A 26,854-nucleotide genomic window follows, 5' to 3' on the forward strand; every position below is an offset into this window, starting at 1 on the left:
GTTAAGAAAAGTCTGTCGCATATTGATAACATCGATAATTGCAGTTTAAATACTTTGTTTTCGAAGCAATAACTCGTTTCTACTTCGTGCGAATATCAAATTTTATTCAGCAAACAAATTGAAAAAGACATGGCATCAGTAGTGAAAAACATCTTTTTTTTTTTTCTGTCATCAGCACTCATGCTGCTATTCACATGTTGCAAATTGATTTAATAATCAATCTAAGTATATATCTTATTGGTAATAAAAGAAAAATGTCCGAACTTCAATCTTATTCCTTCAAAATTTGAGAAGGCGAAATTTGACATGTTTAAAAAGCAATATTTGGCATCTAAGTGTTAATTCCTTGAATCATCTTCTCGTACATAAATTCTGAAATATGGGGAAAAAAAATATAAAAAACATACCATTAATCTTAAAATAAACCGGTCCTGCGGTTTTTATTTTTTTCATTCACAATAGCGTCTAAATACTTAACATTAACTCTCCAATAAAAAATTAAAATATTTAAATGTAATGTGTCCCATTTCGCATTCGACCTAACAGCATTAAATATTATAACGTAGGTAAAGTAATAGGGATTTCTCGTTTAAAAAATATGTACTATATGAGTATATTTTTTACGTAGAAATCAGGAAATTTTGGAATAATTTTTAATAAGGATGATTCCGTATTTTTTTTTTTGTTTTTTTTTTTTTGTTTTGTTAAGAATATATAATTTTGCCACTTTTTATCTTTTTCACTTCTTTATAAATTAATCAAGAACTCTCTATAATCAGGTGACTACATTTAGAGTACTGGAGTTATTTTGACATCCTTAAATAACAATCAAATTATATTATTTTCGATTAAATATTTAAAAAAAATTAAATATAGTATTCGACATGTTAATAGGAAATGTTATGTATTTTTGTTATAGTATGTGAATATATTCAAACTGTTTTCAAAGAAAATGTTCATACGGAAAAAAAAAATAAACGCATATAGATTTTTAAATGTTTGTTTGATAATTAATAAAATAATAGTTTATTTTAGAAAAATCCTTATGTAATATTCATATTAAGAAAATGTTTCCTCAATGAATTTATACATATAAAAATACATATGAAAGCATATATATAATTTAAATTTGTTTATAAAATATCTGACAATATTTTAAAAAGTTCTTTGACAATGATACATTCATGGATTGTATCATAAATATTATGGAAAACTTCGAACGTCTTGTTTCATTATAGATGACCGCATTAAAAAAAAGACACAAGAAATAAAATCAAAGCAAATTAATTTCACAGAAGTAAAAAATTTCAGAAAGTATACAGAAGTTAATGCCCAGCATTCCATGCAGTAAAATAAAGCAGGAAATGTAGAATCTGTACAGAAGCGTCTAATAATATATTTCCTTTTGTTTATAAAGAATAATGGAGCAAAGTAAGTGAAAGAAAAGATAACTATTTTCATGAAATTATTGGAAGCAATATTAAATTATGCGAAGAATCGAATATTTTAAAGAAGAAACATTATTTAAACGATGACATTAGCGAATCGGCTGTCGTATCCACTGACAGCTCCTCCGATTAAAGGCAAAGCAAAGTTGACGCCTCCATGGTATCCCAAGGCATCTGCGAATCCAGGTCCGAATCTGTAATCTCCAAGAGCAGCTGGCGCAGCGACTACTGGAAGTGGGTGGACAGGTTCGATTGCCTTAACTACAACAGGCTGATGGGAATTGACCAGAACGGCAGCAGGGTTCTGATTGGCAGTGCCTGGTTCGTTGGTGTTGACCTGTGCCCTGAATCCAGCATGGTCAGCGACGTAGTTGACGTTACGAACGATTCCTCTGGCGTCTTTGAAACCATAGCTTCCCACTACACCTCCGAGTCCATTTCCTTTTTCTTGTCTGTATTGGTCACTGGTGTGATCCCTAATGGCGTACCCGAAATTGTAAGGCTGGGCATGTGGAAGAATCTGTAAAAGAAATTAGAAATTGAAATTTTATATACTATATAAATAATGTATGCAATTAAAAATATTTGACTCATTAAAAATCAATTTATTAAATTTCCTATTCGTAATGGTGAGAAATTTTACATATTTAGGGAATATAACGAATGTTTTGTTAAGTCTCCATCAAAATGCTTTTAAAAGATCAATGCTTAAGGGAAAAACAAAAATGCATTTATATTTTTATCTTTTTATCTGGTAAGATTTTTGATTTTTGAACTAGAGATTAAATACTTCACAAACTCATTTTAACTAAAATCTAAACTTTAAAAAATGGCATTAAATCTTACAAGAATTTTTACTATGTGAGGCTATAGTAACATAAGTACTTGTATTACTGAATATGATGGGATTGATACTTTATAGTCATAGAATTAAGATGCAAAAAAGCTTCGACACTGCATTTCGTGTTTGATACAATATTTGATAATGCAGCTAATTAGATTCATTGAGTCCTTTCAGGGATGATGCTAATGATATTCGCTGATTGAACAATTTTTATTTTTGTAATTTTTTCTCCATTCAGTGGAGAATTAAAACACATTAGAGAAGTACAAGTACGGATTAGTCTGTATTTAAAATTCTCAAAATTTGAAAGCTGAAAGGTAAAAAATCCTCATATTTATATTCATTAAATATATGATACATAGATCCTCTTATTTATATTGAATAAATATATGAAGCATAGATCCACATATTATTTTTAAATTTTATCTTGTGCATGTTTTAAAATTTAAACTAGAGATTTAACATTTTAGAAAGGTCCATCTAAAGTTACTAAAATCAACTACTAAAAAATTTATGTAAAAACCTACTAATATTAGTTCTATATGTTAAAGTTCTTACATTATTGGATATTTTTAAAGTAGCTTTATACAGACTTTATACAGTATATCTCAGATATAATATATTCTAAGAGATACTTCATGCTCCGATTTCTTTAAGAAATACTTGTCTTCCTTATATATTCTAAGATACAATATAATATATATTATATTCTAAGGTATACTATTATATAAGATGACATTATATAGTCTGAGGTAAAGAAGTGCATCGCTTCTATACCACAAATTTCAAATTTAACTTTTATTACAATGGGTATTCATCGAATTTTTTATAATTTTTGACAATCGATTAATAAAAGAAATTATTTAATATCGATTTAAATATTAACTTTGGAAAAAATGGTATTCAGAATATAATTTTCTAACGGAAACAGGAGATCTGACATTCTGAATCATTCTTAAATTTGTTAAATAAATTTAAAAATTCTGTAAAATTCTAATATTCTATTACGATACAATTATAAGATAAAAATTAATTGGTAGTATTTATTTTTTTGCTTGTTGAATGTGAATAAAGTTTTGAATAAAATTTGAATTATAATGGTTATCATTATAATAGTTTACAGGAGGAATGAATTCGAAATTTTATACCAAGTATCAATTTCATGTCATCAAAAAAATATATGCTGTTCTCGATATCTATTTTTCATTGTTTTAGAATAAGCATATTCAAATTTTATATACATTTCAGAAAATATTAAAACACTTATTTCTGGGTTGGTCTTGGGAACTGGTATTTAACATTCTAATTATTCTGAATTGAATTTGAGACTAGGAGTTTTTGGAAAGATATTTTTAAGCTATTATTTATATTTAAACCAGTTTCTTCATTGTTTTAAAGAAATTAAATGCATTACATATGAAATCAGAATCAAATTTGCAAGTTTTATATTTTATTGTAGCAATAATTATAATTATATTTAGATAAAAATCGAATACTTCATGAAATTTGATATTTCGATGTGTATTTCAAGTGTTTATATAAGAGTGCATATATATTAGTTAAGATTGATTTTTAAAAACGTTGTTTCTGTACTTACAGCCGGCAAAATCTGGGAGGCTTGAGATAAAGCCACGCAGGAAAGTACGACTAGAAAAAACATCTGAAAAAAATTATTTAATGAAGGCATTTTTTAAAAAAGAAAATATGAAATTTAATAAGAACGTTGATAACTTGTGTTAATGAAATTTTTATAAGATTCTATTTACTTAAAGAATTTTACAATTTAAATATAATGTTGCAACTAAAAAAATATATTTATTTATAATTTTAAATTTGAGATTGAAAAAGCTAATATTTATAGCATTATAAGACTATTAACTAATGTTTTGTCTGAAAAATTATGAGAAGCAAAGCATTAAACACATTTCGTAAAAATTTAATCTATTTTATTAGCAAGAATTTTTTACACATGTATTATACAGCAAAATAACTTTATTTTTTTATGAAATAAATTAGTTTTTTAAATTATTCCTTCCTGGGGATTTTCTCAAATTTAAGGACGAGAATTAGCTACCAAATAAGCAAGTTCTCGCTTATATGAAAAATCCAACGATTGTGGAATTATATATCTGTTATATTTTATCACTCTCTAGAGGAATTATTGCATAAGTTGCTGGTGGCAATTTTTAACTAACTTTTTAACTCCTGTTGTTATCGCGATGATTCTACGACCCAATTATGACTCGGATCGTTAACATTATTTTCAGTTTTAAACTGCCATATATTTTAAATTATGAATTTTAAGTGCAACAAAGCTTTTAGAGAACTTTTTGAAATTTCTTTTATAATGAGAATTATGTTTTAAATTTTCGGATAATAATGGAATTTTTAAAGCTCATGATTATTTTCAAATTTATAAAATTTCTCAATTCGCTGAAAGTTTCTTTTAATAAGTTTATCATCTCGCCAGGTATTTAGTTTTCTTTAAAATTTAAAAAGTTCAAGATTCTATCAGATATACATTAGATACTTCATGAAATTTTAATTGATTTAATGAAAGCTTTTTTATGCCTTTTGTGCTATTTCGCATCAAATATCAATATAAGAAAAAAAATAATTTTAATTACATTTTTATTTTTTTCGTTTTATACTTAAAGCTTCCTTTTTTAAAAAATTATATTTCAAATTACTATGTGAAATTCTGAAATTTCAAAAAAAAAAAAAAAAAAAAAAAAAAAAAATGTTTGTAAGAGAAAATTCAAGAATGATTATAAACCAATATTAGAAAAGAAGAAAAAGAGAAATTTTCTTACTTTTACAGGATCTTCAGTGGTTTCTGAATGATTCGTTTCATTCTAAATTCATGTATTTATACCTGGTGTTCTCCAATGAAAGTGAATGTGACATTTCATTTGCTTCTCATTTTGTAGGTCAAAGTCTTGACATTGTTTCTTTTCCTAACATAGGAAGTTGCAGTAAAACAGATTAACCTTTAAATCCGAAAAAGAATGCATTCACTGATTAGTATCTTTATTATTAGAATATACTCTAACACTTTAGTTTTCATTACTTAAAATTCATTGAATAAATCTTAAGGCAGTAAAACAATTGATATTAGAAAAAAATTGCAAATTTATTCACTTTAAATGCATTGGATAATGAATATTTATGATTAAACTACTTGAAGATTCATATCTCTTCAATGGCATGAAAACATTTTATTATTTTGGATATATATTGTTTTATGTCATTGATTTATTGTATACGTTTTACTTTGTAAATTTATTAAATAACTGCTTCTTTGCAAGCCCACAATCATTAGTGATAGCAGAAATAAGATTATTTATGATAATAATTATATTTTTCAGTTACGAAAGCTGAAATGTTCAATAAAATGTCATTTAAAAATGCTATTCTAAGAAAAGTATATCAAATTGTCCTTCTAAAATAAAATTTCTTGTTCGGTCATTAGTACTTGATGTTCGGAAGCAATCAATTTAGAAATTATACGTATAAAATAAGACAAAAAGACATTGGAAAAACTATATGTGGGGAAATTGTGGAGAAAACGATCAGCTAGTGATGTAAAGTTATAAATTATTAATTCGTATATCAGTAGTATCACCCCGTTCAACTAGATAAAAGAATCTCGTTGTGCAAAATCAATACTACATATTATCAAAATGAGAATAATTGACTTTATATTTGTATTTTTTAAATGATTTTCTTCCTGTTTATTAGCTACTGACGATAGAACACTAAATTCTTTTAAAAAAATTAAATAAAATTGTATTCTTGAATAACTAATAGGTAGGGATTGCAATACCGGTATACCGGGATACCGAATACCGGTATTTTGAGCTATTTGTACAATTTCGTAATACCGGTATTCACAAGTTTAAATACCGGTTTTTCGGTATTTACTAGAAATTTTTAAAATTGTCTCCACTATATGTTCAGGTATCGCGAACATAGCAAAATAATATACGTTTTTGTTTTTATATATCCCTAACCGGCGATATTAATTAGCCAATTAATGGCTTAAATCTAAATTAGCGAAACATGGATTATCCCTGAAAGAAAATATTGTATCCATAACGACTGATGGGGCAACAATTATGAAAAAAGTTGAAAAGTTGATTGGTGCAAATCAGCAGTTGTGCTATGCACATGGAATTCATTTAGGAGCAATAGATGTTTTATACCAAAAAAATAAAGAACAAAAGAATCCAAATACTGTGGATATAGAAACTTCGGATTCCAACTTTGAAAAGAGTAAGAGTGAGAGTGATATTGACAATGAAGATAATGACAATGTAATTGTTGAAGAAGATATTGCTAATGAGGATGAAATATTAACCTATCAAGAATTGCTTCCTATAATTTATAAAGCTCGAAAAATTGTTAAGATATTCAAACGTTCCCCTATAAAAAGGATATATTACTTAAATATAAACTAACTGAAAATAAAACAGAATATATGTTAATATTAGATTCTAAGACACGTTGGAACAGTTTACTCCTAATGATGGAAAGATTTTTGAAACTGAGAAATCCAATGCAAAAAGCAATAATCGACTGAAACCTGTAAATGAATTTTTCAGATAGTGAATTCGACTTAATATCCAGAACTACATCAGCTCTACTTCCAATAAAACTGACTATTGAGGCATTGTCGGAGAGATTCTAATGTATTAACAGCTAATGCAACAATAAATTTCATGTTGCAGTCACTGAAAGAAAAGTACACATCACTATCTGAAGAATTATATATTACATTGAAAAATCGCACAGAAGATAGGCATATCGAAATAGAAAATGTGTTATGGTATTTACATAATTATAAGGATTTTAAAAATGAAAAAGAAAAGAAAATAACCAGTTCAAATCTGATTAAGTTTAGAGAAAATTTTCTTAAAATTTTTTACCCACCAACCTATCCACATTCAGAAGAATTCGGTTCAATTATCGAAGATTATGATGTCACTACTATCGATAGTGAAAAGGAATTGTCTATTGAACAAAAATAAGAATTAGCGATAAATAAAAAAAATTCAACGAACCAAAATGCTATACAGAAATCAGCTGTATTCAAAACCATCGGACGAGAAATCGATTTGTTTGAAGACGAGGGATTTAGAGGTAAATACTTGGAAAAAGTATATCGCGCATTGCCAACAGTACCACCAACTAGCGTAGATGCCGAAAGAGCGTTTTCGACAGCTGGTCATTTTTACACAAAATTACTTTTCAGGCTTAATGACAGTACAATTGATGATTAGGTTTTTTAAGATCACATTTCAAAAATTTGTAATAGTATCACAGACTGAATAGTGATATTTACACTTTTTTGTGATTTAAATTAATAAGATATTTCTTTGTTTTTTTGTGATTATATACTGTTATAATTTATAAGTTACAAATTATTTTTTGTGATATTTACACTCTCTAACAAAACTGGTAAATAAAACAAAGAAACACCTGTGTTTTCTTTCTTTTTGTAAAATTTCTAATACCGGTATTAAAACCGGTATCCCGGTATTAAGATTTAAAAAATACCGAATACCGGTATTCAAATTTTGGTCCGGTATTGCAATCCCTACTAATAGGATAACTAATATTACTGTTTAGCCTCTTGAAAGACCCTCATTCGGCGTTTAATGTATTGTTGTATTTCATTTACAAAAAGGATGTTTTTCATTCAAAATTCTTTTTCGTTATCTAATGTTTTGGTTGGTTCCGGGAGTCTAATTATAAAAAGAAATTCCCTACGTTGATTAATCATGTCTATTGTCTATAAAAAGATGTTTACTGCTGGTGAAATGTCATTAGAAAATTTAAATTTAATTTTTTGTATTGTTTATATATATTTTGAATTCTAATCGACTTGATATAACATTTTAATATTTAATTGCAAGAAATAAATAGAAAATTATATAACTCGTTATCTTTGAATTAAAAAAAATGTATGTTTTTTTTTTTTTTTTTTTAAAGGAATGTTGAAGTGAAATTTTTTGTATTAACTATGAAACAATTTTATTTCAAACTTTACAAAGAGATCGGGATTGTAATAAAGTTTAGTAATTTAAAATTATTAATGGAAATCTTCAAAATCATAAAATATAATAAATATGCTTGAAATGTAAATTTTTCTTTGTTATTTCAAATGGCTGAAATTCCTGCCATGATCTGGATAGAAATATCTCCAGAATGCCAATAATGATCTATACAAATTTTCTCATTTACTCTTAAAGAAAAGTTAATGTCTGCGAGGAGAAGATCTAGGGATTTGACAGAGAAACGAGAAAGGGTGTATGTAGCAGAAGAGACTATGTTTCCAAATTTCTAGAAAGATTTCTGGTCTATTTATTATTACACATAAAATTACTTACTTTCTACAACGTCCTTCCACAATCAACTTGGCAGTTTACTAAGTATTGTTTTTAAAAAATAGACTGAGCATGAAGAAGCAGCAATAGACACCAAATAAAACACATTCTGTTATGTTTGCCAATTCAAGGATAAAAACAAATACATAAAACTAAATGAGATGGGGAAGAGAATAGCACATTGAAATATTTTCCCTTTTCCTTCACATGGTAACTGGCATTCCGAACAGATGAAACGTCTTCAATTTTCCCACATATAGTTAAGTGCATATGGACCTCCAATTGGGATCCTTTTCACTAGAAAAATTGTTGTGACTGGTTAATTGTTACTATATCTAGGTGGGAAAACAGATATGTAATCCATCGTTTGAAATAGACCCACCATGTCTTCAAGGGAGAGGAAAGTCAAAATATCCAGATGCAAAACTTTTTTCCTTTGTGAAGAGACTTCTCAAGTCATCAAGAAATGATCAATCACCTGCAACCGTTGTCAATAAGTGTCAAAGCCAGATGCACTTCAATTGATGTTAACTACGAATTGATTATAATTCACATGCACTCAAGAGATTGTCGGCGGCAAATATGGATCCTTAACGAAAAGTCCATTAAGAAAGTGTTGTTGACGAGCTCTTGGTTGATAAGGGACTCCAGTTCACCAATGAGATACCGGAGGCAGATATCTGATGAAAATAAAATGCGGTATTTTTTTTAAATGGGAGAGAGAGAAGCTTCGAATTGGAATTCGTAGAGACTTCGGATGGGGAAAGTTGTTCCTGATTTTATGAGAAGCCCCATGTGATTCGGATTTCTGTTTTAGTGTCCTCCCGATAAAGATCAATGGTTTTTGGAGCTACTTAGGGTATCCGTTTAGAGTTAATAACCTGTTATTTTTTTCTGGTGACTTATTCTTCAATTTGATCGAGGAACTATTTCGTGATTCAACTTTCAGCTGTTATTCGATTTTTGTAAATAATATTAACCTAGATGAGAACAAGTTTCTTTTTTATGAAATATATATAAGGCTGCAAATGAAACAATTATTTTGTTATGCTACTCTCTTATTTGATTGGTTTTGATCATAATATTACAACATCATTAAGTAGATGCAATATATTCACATTTATTAGATCATATCTATTACAACATCATTAAGTAGATGCAATATATTCACATTTATTGGATCATATCTATTACAACATCATTAAGTAGATGCAATATATTCACATTTATTAGATCATATCTATTACAACATCATTAAGTAGATGCAATATATTCACATTTATTAGATCATATCTATTACAACATCATTAAGTAGATGCAATATATTCACATTTATTAGATCATATCTATTACAACATCATTAAGTAGATGCAATATATTCACATTTATTAGATCATATCTATTACAACATCATTAAGTAGATGCAATATATTCACATTTATTAGATCATATCTATTACAACATCATTAAGTAGATGCAATATATTCACATTTATTAGATCATATCAATTACAAGAAAACATTCAGTGGCATGATTATCAATCCCAATGGACGCCTTTCGATGGCGATAGAAGCATTTTGAATTCTTTTGAACGCATTAAAATTATCATGCATTCCAACCATAATGTTGTCTTCAGATTCTAGACTTGCTCCATGCATAAGATTCCCGTGATAACTCTACTAAAAGAATAATAATACTTTTGTATTGTTCTTCATTTGGCTTTATTTCAATATTTATTTCTTCGAATTTATAACCTCTTCGTCATTTGTTTTTTAATTTTTTATTAGCTCAATTGCGTCCAAAATTATGTGAATACAGCGGAATGTAGTTTACGTTCCAACCCAATAAACTATAAAGAAATTTATTTTGTTTCATATTTTATTTGTTATATTTTTAATCATCTTGCAAATGTTGTAATATAGTCGATTCTGAATTTAAAAAATGTAAAATTCATAAATTTTCTAAATAATTTTTTTTATCAGATTTTTTTTTTAAATATTGTGAAACATTGAGGGAGGCTTAAGTTGAAATTTCATCACAATTAATTAAACAATTAACTTTTTGTTAAGAAAAAGAAAATTCTAATTTTATTTTATATTTAGATTTACTATTGTTTTTCCATGAAATTATTATAAATGCTTTAAATCATATTATATATCTTCCTCCGATCTGCTATTTATAATGTTTAATTAAATTTTGTATCATTCTTTCAAAATTATTAACAACATGAAATACAAATAGCTTTTGTAGCTCTTGAGAATCATTTTGTGCTGTTTGTTGTGTTTTGATAAGTTATAAGATTTGAAATTTTTTTAGTAAAAATTAGATTTTGAAAAAATTTTGTGACTATTAATTGTTAATATTTTAATTTTAATGATGCGAAAATAATGTTAACTCGAGTATTAAGTATTTACAAGTATTTAGAAAAAAAGATTAGGATGTATAAAAAAATTTCTGAACTTAAAAAAAAAAAATACATTTCCTAATAAGACTGAATATTTTGTCTTTCATAAATATAACAAAAGTATACATTTATCTTTTATATGGATTATAATGAGATTTTACCTGGGATTTTATCAGTGTTATATCAAATGTCGTATATCAAATTTAAGAAAATATTTTACAAACAAAACATTTCAATAGATTAATTAAATCTTGACAACGAGTTTCAGTATGGGATATGTTATTCCTTTATGTTGTTACAAAATACCATATGTCATTAGTATTTACGGTTGTTACTTGGAAACTTAATATGTTTCGTTTTGTGCGTTTTTGTCCATTGACATTATAATAAAAATTGATGAATATGATGATTGATGGCTGGGGAATGCACTTTACTTGAATATAGTGCTTGCCATAAAAATTAAAAAGTGCATCAACTATAGATAAATTCAACTTTAAAATACATTCGAAATCAGATCTAAACCCATTCTCTTAAAAGGTGTAAGGAATTTTTCTTTTTTTATAATAACGGTAAAAATGGCGAGAATGCTTTTTGAACAATCTTTCATCTTTTTCAACAATAGCATTACCCTCAGCAGATAGTTTGGAATGAGATTTCATAGGAGGTTTATTTCAGCCTAATTTGATGCCTTTCTTTTGTCCCTAACACCTGAAATAAATCCCCGCTTGAAACAACAGATCATTTTTACTCTATTCTTCCAAGAAAAACTTCCAAAAGTAATTTGATTATTTCTATAAATTATGCCAAAATACATGAATCCATCTAGCCCATTCAGATTTATTGCTTTACCTCTGTCTCAAATATGAACCCTTGAAAATTCTTTGTATTTTTCACTTACTAATGTATGTTGTCCTGCATGGAATTAAAAATAAATTATGGATTTCTTAATTTATTTGTTTCTTATTTTAAAAAAAATCCCGCTTAAAATTGCTGGATAAATTGTTATCTTGATATTGGTTATTGAGGTCTCATTTACAGAAATTGATCGAATTACTGTTTTTGAACACAGTATTATTTATATGATAAAAATATAATGCAGCTTTCAGTAAGCTAATATATTATTAACCTTTAAAGCATTAATTAGTTCTGTTTCATATTAACCATTTTCTTTACGCTGAAAGTTCATGTTTACAAACAATTCATGCATTTCAAATGTGTTCAATGTTTAGAAAATTATTTCCTGATACATTATTATATTTTTCTATTTTTATGTTTTTATTTTTAGTTTAAACTTTTTAAAAAAATAGAAAACATATTTACATTAAAACTATTATTTGTGTACACACATGCACAACATATCAAGTTTTAATTTTATAATGTACTTAGTTTATGCCCGACCCTTTATTTCTATCCTCCAACAGATGAGGACAAATATTATTAAGCATTTTGATTTCATTTTTCACTGTTACATATATTTTTTTATTGTTGTGAAAATCTTGTGACTAATTACCATTATTTAATAGTAAAACAATTGTAGTCAGAAGTTTAATTTAAATGTACATTGATAAGGAACTAAATGCTAAAATATGAAAGCATTTTATGTTATTAATTATAATTTTACAAGCATCTCCAAACATATTTTTAACAGTTTGTATATTCATCTTTTTTTAAATTGAATTATGATTTTTTTCCCCTTCATTTAAATTAAAATCCCCCATAAAGATATTAGCCACCCCATAAAAGGAAATTCGTTTACAGAATTTGCTCCAAATATGATAGATAATTCTTTTTAACCATTAAATATAAATTTAAAAACGTACGTGATGTAAATCTGTGAATGTGATAATTCTGTATCAAAGCTGAAAATACTTAATTTCTGTTTTTGAGTTGTACCTTAGAAATGCTCGATACTAAACTACTTTCAGCATTAGAATAATTAATAAAATTGGCAATTTAAACCATAAACAATACATTGTTACCTTTGTGCATGCATAACTAAAAGCAAGTTTACACCCATTTCAAAAAATTTATTTTTCAATGAAAAACGCTTGCAAATCTCTTCTGTATTGAAAGATCTTTATATAAATGATTTGTTCATTCATAGTTAAATTGTCAACTCGATACCAGATACTGTTGAAAATAATTCTAAAAGTTTTATGACCATTTCAATTAAATACTTATTTTTAAAAAAAATATGCACGAGAAATGAATATTTTAATTAAGCAAGTAAACTGTAAAGACTAAAAGAAAATTAAAAACAGATTTTGAAAAAAAATATTTTCAAAATAGCAATCAGCATAAATAATTTTAAAACATACAAAGATAAGGATAAAATTTCATGCAACAAAGTTTGCAGCATGAAAGGCATAAATACTTTGACAAATATGACATTTAGAAAAAACAGATAATTTCTTAAAGAATAGTCTTAAAAATTTAGAAAAGAAAAGAATATATTAAAAATTGGCTAGAAATTTATGTTAACATAAAAATAGACATCTCCTTAGTGTCCAAGGACGCTAGTGTATCCCAAGCTACCTCTGTAACCATATCCGTCTATTCCGTAGTCATATCCAAGAACGGGGTCAACATAGGCAGGAGCTCAAACGACACCACGAGCAAGAAGATCATCGGAGACGACACGAGAAGCGACAGGTGCGTTGTGGACAACGGTTGGTTCATTGGTCTGGACACGGGCACTCAGTCCAGCATGATCAGCAATGTAATGCAGCTGTCTGCCGATTCCCCTGGCATCCAAATAACCATAGCGACTAGCAACGGCTCCAACGTGGTCTCGAGCTACTTCAGCGTGCTTGTGACGATGGGGGGGGGGGCTCTAATGTAATTGTCTGTAAGGATGAACCAATCAAAATGTATTTGAAAATTATATAATAGTAAGTATATTTCTCAACACTTCAGATGACATATTTCTTTTTTCGATATCTGCTCTATCCTCAAATAAAAAACTGAGATTAACAGTTTAAGTTCCTTTGTTGCAAATTCGAGATTTGAGAGTCAGGCTATTTATAAATAATACTTATTGTAGCAATGAATATACAAAATTACAGAAAAATCATTGAAAATTCCCACTGTCTCTATTTTTGAGAAGTAATGAAATCTCGCCAGTTTTGAAATATGGGAGTGACAAAGTTTTATGTTGTGCTATCTGTCAAAATGGAGAGTATAGAAACTTACCTGCAACGGTGCATTAAGAGATAAGATTTTTATATAAGACAAAATATGACGAAATCGGTGTAGCGAATATGACTGGAGATTCCTATCAATTTTTCATTAAAGAATGAATAGTACAATTAAGTTTGGGGGAATTCTCGAATGTTGGATAGATCAATTATTTATGGCGTGTCTAGGAACAATGGGAAAGAGATATTAGATATCTGATTATTGGTTGGACCAGAGGTGCTGTATGCAAAATATTTTACCGTTTTTAAATTAAAAGCGTAATTAATAAACTCACTACCTTTAACAATGTTTCTAATGTAGGTTGGAGGTTTCTAAAATTTTGACATCACAAAAATAAAAAAATAAGTATTTAAGACACTAGTTATTATCATTTGTTTTCAAAGTAGAATTTTCAGATCAAAGCAGTCCAATAATTTAATTGGACTTTTCTTGTGCGCATACTTACATTATTGTAAACTGAACCGAAGCCAGGAGCAAGGCCAACGCATGCAAATACCACAACGAGAATCATCCGGAAAAAAGACAGAAAAAAAATGATCATTCGTTTTACCAATCACAATGAACATTTATTTTGTTGAGTCGCCAATATTGTTAAGTAATAATTACTTTCGACGCTTAACATATTAAATGGATGCAATCTTTTTGATGTCTTAAGCATATTCATGTGGTTTCTTAAATGCAAACAATTTTTAAAAGCACAATTTTATTGGTATATCTAAAATTAGAATAGTCATATTTTAATCAATTTTACAATACATTCATTAATATAAGTTTATTTATAGTAAAAATTATGGAATTTTACACAAACTTTTTTTTTTCAAATTTTCTACCAAATATTGATTCTTATACGTCATTAAAATTTAACTATTAACTGCCTGATTGTTTCATAATTAAAATCAAAAATTTATCGAGGACATACTAGCTTTTAAAATAAAAACTAGATATTGAGAGAAAAAAACCGTTTCGAAATGTTAATATTTGAGTTTAATAATAAAAAGTAGTTTGCAACAATGGAAAAATAATGTTTGAAAAAAAAATAAAGTAAAAAAATATTTTAAAAAGCAATAACAACAAATAGTATTTATTTACTACAAATAGTAAAATAAAGTCTTTTAATATTATTGTACAAAATATCTGCCAGTGTAAATTACTAAAAAATTGCAAAAAAGCATTTGATCCATATAAATAAAAAAACAATCAAAGGAGAATAATGGTAATGGACCATAGAAAATTTTCAGTGAGAAGGTAAAACTAGTTCAATACTTACTTTCATGTCGATTCTACTTTTTGCTCAAAGACAGTTTACTTTATTCTTAATAGCTATGATTTGCTCCTGTATCTTAATGTCTATTTATATTCTTAAAATTAAACTATGCACACAAAAAAACTATGCGAGAATGTCTTTGCTGAAATAAAACCTTTATATTCTTTTGGAATGGAATCCCAAAGTTTGTTCCTTCAAGCGAATAAAGTAGAAACATTTATGATGGATATTTATTTCCTCAATTTTTTTCTTTGTTTTCAATGAAGGTTTGGAATTGAGGGAGTATAACTAATCTTGGAATTTTGTATAATATTTTGCAGAGATAAAGAAGAAAGTTTTGTTTATGAAATATGACATTCAATATTGTAATGATTCAGCTTCTTCCCTGCTTGACCATGGTGACGCTTCTTTTTCCCACGCTCCATAATTAGCATCCAGACAGCAATATCAGCAATGGCGACGCCCTACCGCAGTGTAAGTGCTTCCAGAAGTGCCAATTGGTCAACCCCTTTAAAGTAAGGACATCTGGGCAATTAGTGTGAGTCCAGATAAGGGACCACACATGCAGGAAACGGGTATGTGAAACAGATGTAAACCTGCATTCTTTACATTGTACATTGTGGAGGGTGGCTCCCCAACGGATTCCCACGGTTGACGGTAGATCAGTGAAGTTGTTGCTGAACGATTATTGGATAACCGGGAAAATGGTCCGAGGTGAATGAGGGTGGGGACAGAATAAAAGTGCCAGGAGATTGGAAGAGAAAGGAGAATTGTGGAGAAGGAGGCAGAGAGCGGATTGCCCGACGAGAATTCCACCCGAGAAGATTCAGTGGATCCCTGGAGCTACGGCCTGTGTTTGCTAGAAAGCTAAGAGCCGGTTAGCTGTTCCCTTGGGAGGTTTCTCCGAAAGTATTCGAGGAACTATCCTTGTTGTGTCGAATAGAATACTATTCACTCATTTAACCTAGAACCTAGATGATGAACTGTAATTTTGTGTAAATAAGGCTGTAAATGAAGAAGTTGATTATAGCGCTACCCTTTATTGGATCTTTTACTGGATCGAGACTTTACAATATACATTTCGTATAAGTTACTATATGAGGGATTCCTGATTTTGAAAACCTTTGATCTAATATTCGTCGCAATTGAATTAACGTCCATGTTTGCTTTGAAAAGGTTTTGTTTTATGTGCCTTTTATACGAATTATTATGCAGTAGCATATGAAAAGGAACTTCTTTAACCCTTATGTTCATTTTCTATAGTATACCATACATACAACTTTATAAAAATATATTGTTATTATTTTATTTTTACACATGCCTAAATGTTTGTTCTTACACATTTTTATATATACATACCTATATACATTTTTTTTTCTTCAAAAAAGCAATCTTACCACGATAAGGGTTAAACTATTATTTTTGAATAATCGTTTTACTTTGGAGAATTATTACACATTTTGTTTGACATGATTTAATGATTCACATTCTGTTTTTGACACTTATTGAGGATATAAACCGAAGCGAAATTCTTCTTAGTATAACATGAGTTTAATTTATGTGCTGAAGAAGGACGTTTGCCTTAAAATTCACTTTCAAGGTACCCTATGAATGATAACTGAGATTGATATAAAAAAATAAAACGAAATGGTCATTGCAAAGGTTTTTCATTTATAGTTACATCAATACATGACTCAAAAGAGTTGCAATAAATAGGGTTCATGATTTTGAACATTTCTGGAATTTCATTTATCGCAATTGATTTAACATTCAAGTTTTTTTGAAAAAGTTTCTTTTCGTATACCTTTTTTATAAATATTATTATGCATAAATTGATGATAATTTTTTTTTTTGAAATCTTTAATTTTCGGAAAAAAAAGAACTGTTTTACTTTGGAGAATTAATACACATTTTGTCTGTCAAGAGAGTTTGTTATCTTCATTCTGGTGTCTTTCTTCTTAATAAAGAATGCATGCAATTTATGTGCCTAGAAAGATCTGTTTGTTTTAAAAATCACTTTCAGAATACTATAGTGAGGGACAAATGAGGTATATTTTAAATAGAAAATTACCCAGCACACATGTATACATAGATCTACTTGGTTTATCCCAAATTTTGCTCGACATTTGGATAGATTGTAACTCCAATGCATTTAAAACATTTTGTTTGCAATCATTTTATCAATCAATCAGATAATTTTAGATTTAGGCATCAGTGATAGCATACTACATGAATCCCATATATCACTGGTTAACGATAATTGATATGTATTTGTGGCCCTAAATGATATAACATACAAATATTCTGGATATCTCTGAAAACGATATCATAGCAAGTATCGCATCACTAGCACCAGAATTGAATTCACAATACTTGTTGAAGCGCGCTCGATAATCAAAGCGTAAAAGTATGTGATTTATCTCTTCTGACAGTTGAACTTTCAGTCTTGTCTTATTGCATCATATTTATTTATTTTATTTTACCTATTTATTTTATTTGCCTACCTAAGTACGTTTCATTGCAATCTTGATTGGTTTCGATATTTGTCATAGCTCTAATCTTTATATTAATTAAAAAAACTATTAAGTAATTACAAAAAAAGAACTTCAATGAAATAGTGATATATGATTGCTAGAATATCTATTATGTTATGCATATTATAAAAACTTTTAAATTAATAGATTAAAATAGATACACATTTTCGTTTTATATTTTTTATACTTGTTAGAACCCCACAAGAAATAGACAGGCACTGATTTCTTTTGCAAACATAGAATAAAAGTTTACATTTTAAACTTGTTTATAAACAGATTTGCCGAAGAAACGTTGCTTTTGTGAAGATACATATTTAATGTATATATATATATATATATATATATATATATATATATATATATATATATATATATATATATATATATATATATATATATATATATATATATATATATATATTAGCGACACATTTCAACGTAAAATATGACATTATTCCACGGACCAATCGATCAGCTCTGTACTCTGAAGATTTATGTATACCAAGAGCAGATAAAATAAAAGATACATAGATGAGCTGTAAAGTCCCAATATTTACAGGATTTTCTATAACATGTATATTGTCACCGATTCAATTTTAACTATTTTGATCAAATTTCAATCCTTAAATACCTCATTTGTTTTAATTCGACTTTCATTTCTTAAAAAAATCTCCGGAAACTACTTTAAGAAATCGTTGCTTTAAATTTTTCATTAATTTTTATATAATATTTAATATTAATAATTATATTAATATTTAATATGAATATTAATAATTTTAACAATATTTATTGTCAATGTTATTATTTGTTATTAATATCTGCTACCGATTGGTAATACTTGATTTCTGATTGTTACAAAAAAATGTGAAGTTTGCTATTAACATGTTACAAATTCATTTAATATCATTCTCAAAATCTATTTTATTGGTAACAAAAGTAGTAAAACTTCAATCGTACAATTTCAATATTTGCAAAGGCAAAATTTCACATGTATAAAAGGAAATACTCGACATCTAAACATAAATTCTTCGAATCTTCTTTTCATGCAAAGTATTGGAAGTTTGGAGAAATATAACAAAACCCTTACTCTAAACATTGCGCAGGTTTACAGATTTTTAGTTTCTAATAGTACCTAGGAACTTATCTTAATTCTCTCGACAAAATAAAAATCTCATTTAATAAAATCATTTGCTAAATTTTTAATTAGCTGAAACAGCCTTAAATTCTAGAATGCAGATGTTGCATTAAGATCTTTCTCGCTTTACAAATGTATATTCTGTGGGTACTTTTTTAAGGAATTAAATGACCAAATGTGGATAATTTTTAATAAGAATCAGTTTGTAATTCGGTTTTGATCAATATATCATTTTAACTTCTCTTCGGTTTCCTCACAACTACGTTGTGAAATGAGCCACGGCTCACTACAAGGAGATGTCTACAATAAGAGTATAAGAATATATGTCTACAATAAGAGTATAAGAATGTATGTCTACAATAAGAGTATAAGAATATATGTCTACAATAAGAGTATAAGAATATATGTCTACAATAAGAGTATATTCCTTTCACATCTTAAGATATCAATTAAAATATTTTTAATAGTTGATCTAGATTAAAAACTATTTCTCAGAATTTTGAAAAAGACATTAGATTTATAGGAAAATATAGAAGAATTTTATATTAGATTTGTTAGATGCTAATACGAAATCAAGAAAACAATACATATGGCATATACACATGAAACTTTTAAAAATTCCAAAGAAATTATTTTTATTAATGTAATTACTATCAATAATGTAATATGTTCTTAGAAAGGAATACCTCTAAGGCATGTCTCATACACAAATCGAAATGTTGGATTGCTCTGTTTTAATAGAGAATATCATTAAAAAAGAAGATACAAAAAATAGAATCAAAGTAAATTTATTTCACAAAAGTAAAATTTATTTCAAAGAAACAAGCAGGAAGTATATAAAGATTAAAGCCCAGCATTTCATGCTATTAAATAAAGCAAATGATAAAGAACATAATTTTTTATATTCTTCATTTGGTTTATATAAAATAATGAAGCTGACATAATTAGAAATAGGTGATGGAAAGGTAAATATTTTCTTAAGGAATTCATGAAGTTTTTACAAACAATATTAAATTTCAAGATATAAAAGCAAACAAAGTTATTAAACAATATAAAATGTTCAAGAGAAACATTATTTAAACAATCGCATTAGCGAATCGGCTGTCGTATCCTCTGACAGCTCCTGCGATTAAAGGCAAAGCAAAGTTGACGCCTCCATAGTATCCCAAGGCATCTGCGTATCCAGGTCCGAATCTGTAATCTCCAAGAGCAGCTGGGGCAGCGACCACGGGAACTGGATGGACAGGTTCGACTGCCTTAACTACAACAGGCTGATGAGAATTGACGAGAACGGCAGCAGGGTTCTGATTGGCGGTGCCTGGTTCGTTAGTATTGACCTGTGCTCTGAATCCAGCATGGTCAGCCACGTAGTTGACATTACGAATGATTCCTCTGGCATCCTTGAAACCATAGCTTCCCACTACACCTCCGAGTCCATTCCCTTTTTCTTGTCTGTATTGGTCACTGGTGTGATCCCTAATGGCGTACCCGAAGTTGTAAGGTTGGGCATGAGGAAGAATCTAAAAAAAGATTTGAAATTGTCAATATGCACACTATAAAATACAATTCAATCGAATGAAACTAATAATATATGGTCCATTAAAAAGGATTTTTTTTACAGTTTTCTATACTTCGAAATGACAAATATACATTTGAGGAAAATAAGAATATAATAAATGCTTTGTAAAATCTGGACTAAAATTCAAAAAATGATCAAAACTTAAAGCCGAAACAGAAATGAGTTAAGTTATATATTCAGTTTTATTGTGGTATATTTTTTAAACTAGAGAATAAATATTTAATATAATCATTTTAATTAAAATTCAAATTAATTGGTACTAAATCTTACAAACTTTTTATTATGGGATATCTTTGTATCGTATAAATATATGGTCATAGTGCTTCTTTAAAATCTTGCTAAATATTGCTAAATTGATATTTTTTTTTTGATTGTTATTTAGATGTACAGAACTTCGGCATTCCTGTTTATCTTTTAATATAATGGATGAGAATAGAATTACTTAATTATAAAATCGAATTCCTTGAAGTATAAATTTAACAATAATAAATCCATGAACATTTTCTTTTTTTTTTTTTTTTGCAAATTTTTTTTCTTTTATGGTGAAAATTATTACATGGTAGAAAAATAAAAGGAATGATAAGTCACCACTTAAATTCTCAGGAAATTTAAGGCTTAAGGGTAAAACAAAGATCTTCATGTTTATATTTAAAATATATGAAAAGTAGATCCTTTTAATATACAAAAAAAAATATATTTGGTGTATATTTTATGTATTAAGCAAAAGATTTAATCTTTTATAAATTGATTTCAACGAAAATCCCAAACTAAGAAAACTTAACAATAAGTCCTTCTAAGATCATTACTATGCGAGAAAATTCTTAAATCGAATATTGTAAAAGTGACATTATTTAAGATAAAGAAGTTCATTGCTTCAGTACCACAAATTTAGCTTTTATGACAATGAGTAACAATCCAAATAATTAATCAAAAACTCGTAGATATTCTAACTATTTTTTGCCAATAAATTTAAAAAAAATTGATTTCGATCTAAAAATTTACTTTTTCAAAATAGTATTTGGATAATAATTTATTAAAATAAATACGAGAATTAGCATTTCGTCCTTAAATGTGTCAAAAAGAAAAAAAGAAAAATTATGTAAAAGTATCTGTTTAAAAAATGCGTAAGATGCAATTACATGATAAAATTTAATGGTGATATGTAACATCTTTTTATTCATTCTTTATTTAATCTTTCTTCCTTCCTTTACATCAATTTTTTGTTAGAGAAGTTTATTTAGATATTAGTTTAGTTTCTCATGTTAGAAAATGAATGCTGCGCTGATGTTGTTTCTCATGGAATCATTTATTTTCGATCTTTGTTGTATAAAGTTGAATTATATTCGTCACTTTTAAAATGGTTTATCAAAAAATAAAAAGATATTTTATAACAAATGTAAATTTCATGTTTTCCGATTGATAATAATTTTTATCAATATTTCTTTACTAATAATTCTATCATTTCAAGATTATAAATAATTGATTTCTTCTGCAAGGACTTGTCTATACATTTTTCTTAAAGACGTTCAAAATTTCTTCCAAATAAAACTTTCAATATTGAATTCTAGATTTTTATCTTAAAACTTGAATTACTACATTCCCAGTTTTAATATAAATGTTAAAAAATTACAGTATTTTCGATATCTAATTTCAATGTTTTCACTTAATTAAATCTTATATATACTTCAGACAATACTACAACACTTTCCCGTATTTTTTGACTAAGAAAATGGTATTTACTGAATTGTTCTCAATAAATTTAAGAAAGTAGAGGTTTTTAAAAAAATACTTTGAAATTTGCTTTAATATTGCTCTTTATATTTAAACTAATTCGTTCATCGTTTTAAAAAAGTTTACTGTATTACATACAAAATCAAAACGAGAAATTGGGGCCATTTTTTAGCCATTTTTTTTTATTTCATTCAAATTATTCTAATAATTTTTAGGTGAAGATAAAGCTCGAATTCTTCATAAAGCTTGATATTCTGTTGCACATTTTATTTCTTTATGTTTGATACATACTGGCATTAAAAAGTTTATTTTCGTACTTACTTGAGGCAAAATCTGGGAGGCTTGAGATAAAGCCACACAAGAAAGTACAACTAGAAAAAACATCTGAAAAAAATTTACTAAATGAATATATGGTGAAGGTATTTATAAAGTAATTATGATATTTCAAATGCTAAGATATGCTATGCAATATGTATATCATCCAAATTACTCAAGAAATTAACTAATTTCAAGTAAATGTAGCATCAAAAAATGAAACAATATACAATATTAATTTCACATTTCAGCTTGAAAAGATTATTTAATAGATTAAAAGAATTTTTAACTAATGTTTCTTTTGCAAAATCGTTAAAGAAAAGGCATTAATTAAAATTAATCAATTTTATTAATTATTATTTATTACAACGGATGAATTTTAATTTTTTAAAATTAAATTAGTAATTTAAAATATTCTTCCTGGATACTGTTCAAATCTGAGGAAGAGAATTAGTTGGATGAGTAAGCAAGCCCTTACTTTCTTGGAAAACGCAATGATTGTGTTATTGTTATGTGATGTTTCTCATTAAATTTCAATATAAGCAGGAATATTTTAGTTGCATTGTTAGTTACTTTCCTTAGTTAAATTCAAGGCTACGTTTTAAGTTTATATTTGAAAATACGAAGTCAATTAGATTCTGAATCTTCAAAGCAAAGATTTTTTTTTTGTTTGTTAGAGAAAAACTATCGAATAATTTTCAATTAAATAGAGAATAATATTTAATAAGTAATAGCTAAGTTTTATGTTTATAAATTGTAATTGAAATTACGGTATCAGTTAGCTTCTGAATCTTCAAAACAGAGTATTTTTTGGGTGAAAGGGAAAACTCACAAATAATTTAGAACCAATATTAGAAAAGGAGAGAAAGAAACATTTTCTTACTTTTACAGCTCTACAGTGGTTTCTGAATGATTCGTTTGATTCTAAAATCACGTATTTATACCCGATTTTCTGCAATGAAAATGAATGAGGCATTTCATTTGCTTATCAATTTTCTCGGTCAGTGTCTTGACATTGTTTTTATCTAACATAGGAAGTTGCAGTAAACTGATTAATCTTTAAATCTGAAAATGCATTCTCTGATGAGTATCTCAATGTTATAAAACCCTGTAATGCTTTGGGTTTCATAACTCAAAACTCGTTTAATAAACCTAAATGATATTGAAAGGGAAACAAATGATATTGAAAAAAATTGCAAATTTATTCATTTTAAAGATTTAAAATAATGAATATTTATGATTAAACTATTTGGTGATTCAATAATCCTAAAAATTTCTGTTTGTTGTAGATATTTATTTTTTGTTTATCTTTTATTCAGGTTTATATTTATAATTTTTTTAAAAAATTGCTGCATTTTTTACGTGCACGGTCATAACTGATCACAAAAATAAAAGGTACTCATCACAATTACTAAGATCTTTCTTTTATGAAAGTTGAAATCTCAAACTGTTGTTTGAAATATGAGATTCAAGTGAACATATGAAATTGCTTCTTACTTTTTTTTTTGTCATTCTAAAATAAAATATCAAGTTCGGTAATAAGCATTGGTTTTCTGAAACAATGAATTTAAAAGTAATACATCTATACTTATAATAAAGCTCAATGTGTGTGTGTGTGTGTGTTGGCGCTCTACAGGCCAGGTCATTTGACATACAGCTATCAAATTTGGTACATGTATACCTTAGAGGTCGGGAATGTGCACCTGGGGTCCCTTTTTTTGAAATTTTAATTATTAATTAAAAACTAACTTTCCCGCCAAAAAAATCTTCCATTTTCCCCACCGCCAACTTTTCCGCCAAAAAAATCTTCCATTTTCCCCACCGCCAAATAAGTAAGGCATCAGTTGTTTTTTTCTCCCAACAGTAATGAGGCTAGGGTTAACATTTTTCGACGGATTATTTCAAACGATTCTGTTTATTTTCTTAATGTTTTATGCATTTAAAATTAAACATTGTTAATTAATCCATGTTTCAGATTCATTCTGAAGTACTTTTGAATTAAAATAACACAGAATAAAGGAAATTAAAAATGTCTAATCTGCATAGCGTTACCCCAACTGGCGTAGAAAAATTTACGCATTTGCGTTAACGTAACTGGCGAAGAAAATCCACGCATGCGCATTGTTCTGATTGTTGGCATGACAACCAACGGACGATTTAAATTATTTTTAGGTTAGTTGCATGCTTTTATAAGTAAAATGTATTTATGTTAGTTATATATTTTTTGTATATGCTTATAGTTTTAAGTACATCGTTTTTTAAGTAGTTTTTTTAAACCTGTTTTCGACCGATTATTTTAAACGATTCATTTTATTTTCTTAGTGTTTGATGCATTTAAAATTAAACATTGTTAATGAATCGATCTGTTCATGATGAATCTGAGAAATTTTTGTTGACAAATTCTTGAGATATTACATAAATTAAGAAAGATATTCTTTAGTGACCATAAAGTTTAAACGCTCAGTGACTCTATTATCAGTAATCATATTATTAAAAAAAATGCTTTATTTCAGTAAAAAATATCATTATATTAATTGCAGATTAATCATTTACACTTTAATTTAAAGCATAATTTCTACGAGGGGTAACAGAAAATTAGAGAGATACATATCACGCTATAACTGAAGGCCTTTATAATATTATGAGTGAATTATATGACTATCAAAATTTGAAGTTTTAAAATATTTTGCTGAAGAATCTATTAAAGTTGGAATTGTGTAAAATATTTAATGGTACGACCGGAGTTTTATCCCCTGCTTGGCGAAATTTTTAAAAATCGCAAACAACGGCCATGCGAAATGTTCAAAAGCAAAGAAGCAGATGTTCAATTATAGTGCATAATAAAGATTGCCAGCTTTAGTGCGTTATCTCAACTTGGAGAAGAAGGGGGTTAAACTCCAATTCAACCTATTTAATTATTAAAATTTAAACGAACATTAAGATTGGCGAACCGGCTGGTCGCCAAAGGCGGCTAGTGTGAAATAAGACAAAAAAAAATAAATAAAACTTCCTACAAGGAATTTGATGAGAAAATGATCATCTCCTGATCAGAAGATTTACACATTATTCATTTGCACATCAGTTGTACAAATATGTTCATTCTTTATTCACCGATTAAAGAATGCATAAAATGTGAAGAATTACCTTTATATTTAGACAGATTACCTTTACCTTCTATTTTAGATAGATTACAACACAGCAATTGACTAACAATATATTTATTGCTTTGCCTTTGACTCTTGCGCTGATTTTAATGAATTATTATGTTTCATGTATTAAAAAATAGTTATCCATTCAAATTTCTTTCTCTCTAAATAATATTTTGGTTGATTCTGTATATTATAGTTATGTTCATTATAGTAAAAAGAAATTTATTGAAGAAGAAATCAATATTATTATATATAATAACATTTACTGATGGAAAACGTTATTCGGAGATAAATTAAAAATTTAAATTTAATTTATTGCATCATTTATATATATTTTGAATTTTATTCAACCTGAATTAACCTGTTAAGGTTTAATTCCGGAAATAAACTGAAAATTATGACATTAATTTTATTAATTCTTGGAGCATTTATTAATTTTGTTTATGTCTGGTTCTTATAATAAAATTTGGATTGTCATTAGTTAGTTTTAATTGAACCAATTTCATATTATTTTTATGCTTTGAAATATTTATTTTTGCTAAATATAAATAACTGTTTATTATATTCATTAAAATGACTAACAAATTATAGAATTATATATAGTGCTGATTCCTTTCATTATCTAGTTAATAACCTCTCCAGAATACTGAAGATGATCTCTACAAACGTTCGCACTTTCTCTCAAAGTAAAGGTACTTCCTGCAAGGAAAATCTTTAGAAAGTTTACTAGAGAAATGTGAGTCTTTAAATTTTTCATTTTCAAGTTACTAGAAGAACTGATATATATACTATTACCCATGAATTCGCTTTTTTTCTAAACCCCACTTTAACAATATACTTATCCTAAAGAATATTTGAGCATGA

General features: G+C 27.4%; 2 protein-coding genes across 2 annotated transcripts in view; both read right to left on the minus strand.

The window, feature by feature from the left end:
* Nucleotides 1-1,268: 1,268 nt before the first annotated feature.
* LOC129984585 (cuticle protein 10.9-like) overlaps nt 1,269-26,854 on the minus strand; it is a 35,809-nt gene continuing 10,223 nt past the window's right edge. The window contains exons 2-3 of the mRNA XM_056094505.1: nt 3,890-3,952; nt 1,269-1,968 (exon numbers count right to left, since the gene is read on the minus strand). Of these exons, the coding sequence (XP_055950480.1) occupies nt 1,525-1,968; nt 3,890-3,952 (507 nt within the window). The 3' untranslated portion in view covers nt 1,269-1,524. The remainder of the gene's footprint in view (nt 1,969-3,889; nt 3,953-26,854) is intronic.
* LOC129984888 (cuticle protein 10.9-like) lies at nt 20,293-22,910 on the minus strand. Its single transcript, XM_056094844.1, has 2 exons — nt 22,848-22,910; nt 20,293-20,736 (listed from the first exon to the last, which is right to left on the minus strand). Exons 1-2 carry the CDS (start codon nt 22,908-22,910, stop codon nt 20,293-20,295), a joined length of 507 nt encoding a protein of 168 aa, XP_055950819.1.

The sequence above is a fragment of the Argiope bruennichi genome, chromosome 9 (assembly GCF_947563725.1).
Source record: "Argiope bruennichi chromosome 9, qqArgBrue1.1, whole genome shotgun sequence".
NCBI lineage: Eukaryota > Metazoa > Arthropoda > Arachnida > Araneae > Araneidae > Argiope > Argiope bruennichi.